General features: G+C 55.6%; 1 protein-coding gene across 2 annotated transcripts in view; it reads left to right on the forward strand.

The window, feature by feature from the left end:
• The first annotated feature begins 1460 nt into the window (after window positions 1-1460).
• Window positions 1461-6220, forward strand: part of SLC51A (solute carrier family 51 member A) — a 17837-nt gene continuing 13077 nt past the window's right edge. Inside the window, exons 1-2 of one of the 2 annotated variants that reach the window (XM_017892195.1) lie at window positions 1461-1748; window positions 2864-2958. In XM_017892195.1, coding sequence (XP_017747684.1) covers window positions 1711-1748; window positions 2864-2958 — 133 coding nt within the window. In that variant the 5' untranslated portion in view covers window positions 1461-1710. Of the gene's footprint in view, window positions 1749-2199; window positions 2262-2863; window positions 2959-6220 lie in introns of those variants that run through there. The other variant, XM_017892196.1, reaches the window with a different exon arrangement.

Genomic DNA, 6220 nt, shown 5'->3' on the forward strand with positions numbered 1-6220 from the left:
CCTGCCATTCCCCACTGTGTCCTGAAGTTGAAATTTCTAAGAACATCCCCAGTGCTCTGTTGTCAGCTCTGGGAAGTCTAAAGTTCAGGGCTTTGGGTAATTAAACCCAAGGCCTCTCAGTGGGCTCCGGGTAAACGACCTGGCGAACGTTCCTGCAGAGATGCTGGGAGGAAGCTGAGTCAGTCCACGTCTGTGTCAGGGTGGGGCTGAGGCCAGTGACCCTCTGGGGGTCAGGGCCCTTGCCCGCCTCTTCCTTCCCTGACCTCCACCTTAGAGGCAGCTGGCCCCTGAGACGCCAGCCTCACGACATTGTCCTTCCCAGGAACTGGACTTTAGGAGTGGGGGAAGCTGGAGGAGGACCCAGCTTGACTCTTGGGAGAGACTTTGAGGCATTTGGGGACAGGAGTGGGGGGACCTCCGGGTACCCCATCAGGAACCGCTCCCCTGCTTGTATGGCCTCACCAGCCTAGTGCAGGGGGCCCCTTCTCCCTTCCCAGAATGGACCCCCTGCACCCTCCTCTGGGCCCTCTTCTCACTTCCTGCAATCTCCACCCGCCCCAACGCAGCCCCTCCCGCAGGCCCTTTTGGCGGCTCTCCACACCCCATGGCTTTCTGTCCAACCTGGTTTCTTAACCTCTCCGGACCTCAGCCTCCTTATCTGTAAAATGGGAATAAGGATACTACTTCCCCTGTAATGCGGTGGTAAAGTCTAAATGAGCGAAGGAACACACTGCGTGTCCTGCGGCCCCTGGGACACCAGACATGCTGACAGATGCTGGCTGCTGCTGCTCTGAGTTTATGCTTTCATCAACTACGCAACCAAATTCTAAGGAACCCTTTGTATGTGTCAGCTTCCGTGCCAGGAACCTAGAGGTTCCACCGTACCACAGTACAAGATGCTGTGTCTGCCTTCAAAGAGATTTCAATCTGTTTGGAGAGAGAGAAAAGGGAAGCTATCAACCAATCAAATTGTTTGCAAGCCTATAATTCAGCAGGTTTTCAAGACCTGTCAAAATGCCCAGCAATCTCACTCTGCAACTCGGACTCTCAGGCACGGCCTCCACGCATCTTCCGGCCCAGCGTGGGACTGGCTGAGCCCATCGTCCAGATGTGATGAACTGGGGTTTGGGAAACCCACACCGGCCTCATCTGGCTTTTCCAGCCCTGAGTCTCCCCACTGCGGAGTGCCGGAGCCTGAGTTCCAGCAGGTTCTTCAGGGGCATCTGACCAGGGAGTACTGCGGTGAGGAGTGAGGACTTCGTCCCCACCCCTACCCAGGGCAGGAGCTTTGTGGCGAGCCCACCCCACCCCAGAAGGTTCCTGGAAGGGCAGGGTGGACTCGCCACAAAACTCCTATAGGATGGGCCGGGCCAGGGGCAAGGGGTGGGCAAGGGGTGGCCAAAGGCGCGTCTCCAAGAGGTGGGAGGGACCACACCTGGGGGCAGGGATGAGTCAGGCACAGGGAACTTCGCCAGCCTACAGGATCAAATTCCTCCAGGGTGAACTCTGAGATAGAAAAGTTGGCCCAGGAAGCTCAAGGAGGGACAGTGGCAGAGGGGAAGACTCTGCAACTCCGCTGGCCCCTGTCCCGGGCCCAGGCAAGGCCAGCAGCCCAGCGGTGCAGGAGCCGCTGCCCCGGGCCCACACCCGCCCGCCCCGCCTGCCCTTCCTCACCCTCGGTGCCAGCGGGATTGCTGGAGAGAAAGCAGCATGGAGCCGTGCAGGACCCAGATAAAGCTTGACCCCAGGTAAGTGAAGGCGGCGGGCCCTGGGCCAGTTGCTAAGCAGCGGCGGCCCCTGTCCCCCGGCCTGTCCTCTCTCCCTCCCAGAGCCCTTTGGCTGCCGCACTCAGAATGAGACAGGACTGAAAATGGTCTGGCTGTTGCTAGGTCCTCAGGGACAACGTGGGTTTGGGCCAGGGTGTGACACTTCAGGGCCTTGGCCTTGCCCCCCGCCGTGGGGAGAGAAAGATCCCAGAGCGGGGGCTGTGGAAGGCGTTCCCAGAGGAAGTGGCATCGGCCCTCCGTCGCAGGGGGGCCGTCCCTCTGCAAGGACTCACCTTCCTCTGGGATCCTGCTCTTCCTCTTTGGTCAGTGGTCAGTCCCTGGGCTGGGGGCCGTCCCTCTGCAAGGACTCGCCTTCCTCTGGGACCCTGCTCTTCCTCTCTGGTCAGTGGTCAGTCCCTGGGCTGCGGCCCAACGAGCATGGAGAGAATCCACGGTGGACTCTTCAGGCACCGCAGCCAGGCACGCCCCAGCTAGGTGGCAGCTTGTCTTACTCCCCAGTTCTGGGCCTGGGCCAGTTCTCCACTCCCTCTAAGAAAAGGGCCCTGAGGCCGGGCACCTGTAATCCCAGCACTTTGGGAAGCTGAGGCAGGAGTCCAGGAGTTCAAGCCCAGTTCCAGTTTGAGTCCAGGAGTTCGAGACTAGTGTCTGAGCAACATGGCGAAATCCTGTCTCTACCAAAAATATACAAAATTAGTTGGGTGTGGTGGCGTGCACCTGTAGTCCCAGCTTACTCCTTGGGGACGGGGGCCGAATAGATCACTTGAGCCCGGGAGGTCAAGGCTGCTTGTGTGAGCCAAGACACACCACTGCACTCCAGCCTGGGCAACAGAGCAAGACCCTGTCTCAAAAAGAAAAAAAAAGGAAGAAAGAGGAAGGAAGGAAGGAAGGGAGGGAGGAAGGGAGGAAGGGAATAAGGGAGGGAGGGAGGGAGGGAGGGAGGAAAGAGAGAGAGAGAGAAAGAGTCCCTGAGGGCAACAGACAAAGTCCTGCGTTCAGGAGTGGTTGAGGGTCCAGTATGCACCCCTCCCCCTTCCCCTAGCCCCCACGGTTCTGAGCACAGGCTGGTGTCTCGCCAGATACACAGCAGATCTTCTGGAGGTGCTGAAGACCAATTACGGCATCCCCTCTGCCTGCTTCTCTCATCCACCCACAGCAGCCCAACTCCTGAGAGGTGAGTGGGGACCCTCCCCAGAGGGAACTGAGAGGAGGGAAACCAGGATTGCTGAGTGGAGCTGGGGAGGGGCGGCCCTGAGCTGGTCCACCTGGGCAGCCGGGAAGAAGAACTGACCCGCTGTCTGTCATTGAGGTTAAGGCCTTGGAGAAGGGCAATGCCTCAAGGAGTCGGTGGGTCAAAAAGGTAGCATGAGAGCCTGGCTCCGGAGAGCAACCCTCATGCTGGGCCTCCACAAAACTGGCCTCAAAGCTCATTCACAATGGGGGCGCTGCGACCTGGGGCGCTTTTTCAGACCCCAGAGCCATCTGGGGACTCAAGGTGGTGCCCAAGTGGTCCAAGCCCCATTGGGTCTCCTGGAGGCCTGCAGGGCACCCGCCCTGGACGCATGGCATTCTAGAGGGTGGTTACTGTGGGTGACGAGCTTCATGGAGGTGAACCAGCTGGATTTGTTTTACGATCCAGCCTCCTTTCTGAAAAGGATGCAGCCTTTTCTGAAAACGTTTCTCCTCACTGGGGCGTTCTGTTGTGGGGTTTTGGTGTGTGTTTGTGGGTATTTGCCTCGTTCCACCCCGGAGCTTTCAGGTAGACGGATGTGTTTATTGTAGTGGAGTCACTGGTTTGCAATAATAAGTCACACTTTTCCACTGAAGGGGAGGGCGTGGGGATCCCCGAGACTAGCTCAAGTTCAGTTGTTGGAAGAATTCCTTGACTGGAAATTTTACCTTTGCGTTTTGTCACAGTTTCCTGAAAATAACTTGGGGGTGCTCCTGGTCGTCCATCTACCGCTTTGATCCGTTGGATCCCACCCATTCTTTCACTTTAAGAAAAAACAAGTAATTGTTGCAGAGGTCTCTGTTTTGCAGCTTCCCTTTTGCAAGAAGCACTTTTCCGAATAAAACAATAATTTTAAAAAAATAGGTGAACCTGCAAAAGTGTCCTCTCAGTGTTGGCCAACAAGATTCTGTTACTGAATTACTTTTCAAAGTGAAAGGTGTCGGCTGGGCGCGGTAGCTAAAGCCTGTAATCCCAGCACTTTGGGAGGCCAAGGCAGGTGGATCACTTGAAGCCAGAAGTTTGAGACCCTCCTGGCCAAGATGGTGAAAACCCTGTCTCTACTACTAAAAATACAAAAGTTAGCCGAGCATGGTAGAGTAAGCCTGTAGTCCCAGCTACTCGGGAGGCTAAGGTAGGAGAATCTCTTGAACCCAGGAGGCGGAGCTTGCAGTGAGCTGAGATTGCACCACTGCACTCCAGCCTGAGTGACAGAGCAAGACTCCGTCTCAGAAAAAAAAAAAAAAATAGTGAAAGGCATCGGCCAGGCGCAGTGGGCTCCCACCTGTGATCCCAGCACTTTGGGAGGCCGAGGTGAGCTGATCACCTGAGGTCAGGAGTTCGAGAACATCCTGGCCAACATGGCGAAACCCCGTCTCTACTAAAAATACAGAAATTAGCTGGGCGTGGTGGCGTGCACCTGTAATCCCAGCTACTCAGGAGGCTGAGGCAGGAGAGTCACTTGAACTCGGGAGGTGGAGGTTGCAGTGAGCCGACATCATGCCATTGCACTCCAGCCTGGGCGACAGAGTGAGTGAGATGACGTCTCAAAAATAAAAAAAAAGAAAAGAAAAGAAAAAGAAAGTGAAAGGCATAGGATGGGGCTCAGCTTATTCCCTGGACACCAAAAACATTGAGAATCATGGCCCGAGCATGCTTAGAGAAAATGTGGCTCACGCCTGCATTTTATTTTGTTTTCCTGCTGCATATGGACTACCAGTGAAATGTTGGATAGAAGTTGATGTCTCTGTAGCACATTTAATGCATTTCCCAGGCAACAGGAAGCTCTCAGTATGTTTCCCACGCAGACGTGGGCGTGTCCCTGGGCTGTGCATGGCTTCATTTCAGATTATCTGAACCAGAGCGGCTGCCAGCTGCCAGAGTGTCCGGAGACGCCTGCCGGCCACTCTGTGGTTTGCGCAGCAGGCGGCTGCTACATCCAGTTCCAGGAACCTCCTGTTCAGACAGTGCAGCTGGCGGTACAAGCCTTCCCTTACACAGCAGCCCTCCCCGCAGGGAACATTTGGCAGTGTCCGGAGACTGTTCCCGTGCCACACTGGAAGGTGCTACTGGCACCTCATGGTCAGAGGCCAGGAAAGCTGCTAAACTCCTACAGCACACAGGAAGAGCCCCCACAAAAAAGATTATTTGGACCGAAGTGTCAACAGTGCTCAGGTTGAGAAACCTTGTCTTACACAATGAAAACGGTTCTCACATTGCTTTCCTTCAAAATGTGCAAATAGAAACCCCAAGGCTGTTCAAAATAGGCCATTCTGAGTCTGCTAGTCCAGCAAGCCTTGCTGCAGGCAGAGTGGGGAGGATTTGGCCAGCGGCCCTCCCTCCGGGGACAGGGAAGCTGAGAGGATGAGTCGGGGGTGCCCCAGGCCCAGGGGAGTGAGGCCTGGCAGGATTCAAGGATCCTGGTGGAAGAACCGGGAACAATTGAGAGGGCTCGGCAGGTGAGGTGAGGCCTGATGCCTGCCAGGCTGGCAGAGGAGCTGTACTTTATCCCACAGAGAGAAGGCGCTGCTGAGGGCTCTGAGACTGGGAGTGGCTGGATGAAAGTAGTGCTTCATGGCCATTAATTAGTAATCAGGATGTACAGCAGAGGAAGAGCCTTAAGAAGCAGGGATGTGGCCAGGCGCGGTGGCTCATGCCTGTAATCCCAGCACTTTGGGAGACTGATGCGGGTGGATCATTTGAGGTCAAGAGTTCAAGATCAGCCTGGCCAAGATGGTGAAATCCCAACTCTACTGAAAATACAAAAATTAGCCAGGCATGGTGGCGGGTGCCTGTAGTCCCAGCTACTTGGGTGGCTGAGGCAGGAGAATCGCTTGAACCTGGGAGGCAGAGGTTGCAGTGAGCCGAGATCACACCACTGGACTCTAGCCTGGGCAACAGAACAAGACTGCATCTCAGCAACAGCAGGAAATAGGCAGGGATGCAATGCGAAATGCATTGTTGCCCTGGCCCGGCATGTGGGAAAAGAGTCTGAGGCAGGGCAGCGGCAGGGACAGAAGAGGAAGTGTGGGAAACAGGCAATTCAAAGAAAGAGCAGGCAATCTAGTAAAGACCTCGCCGTGTAGGTGCTGGTTCTGGGCAATGGTGATGGCACAGACAGAAAAGGGGAAGCAGGAAGACGTGCCTCTGGGAGGATGTGGCAAAATTTCCCTTCACTTCATTCGTAAACTCTGTTGTTCCTTTTTTT

This window comes from Rhinopithecus bieti, unplaced genomic scaffold (assembly GCF_001698545.2).
Source record: "Rhinopithecus bieti isolate Rb0 unplaced genomic scaffold, ASM169854v2 scaffold_21777, whole genome shotgun sequence".
NCBI classification, from domain to species: Eukaryota; Metazoa; Chordata; class Mammalia; order Primates; family Cercopithecidae; genus Rhinopithecus; species Rhinopithecus bieti.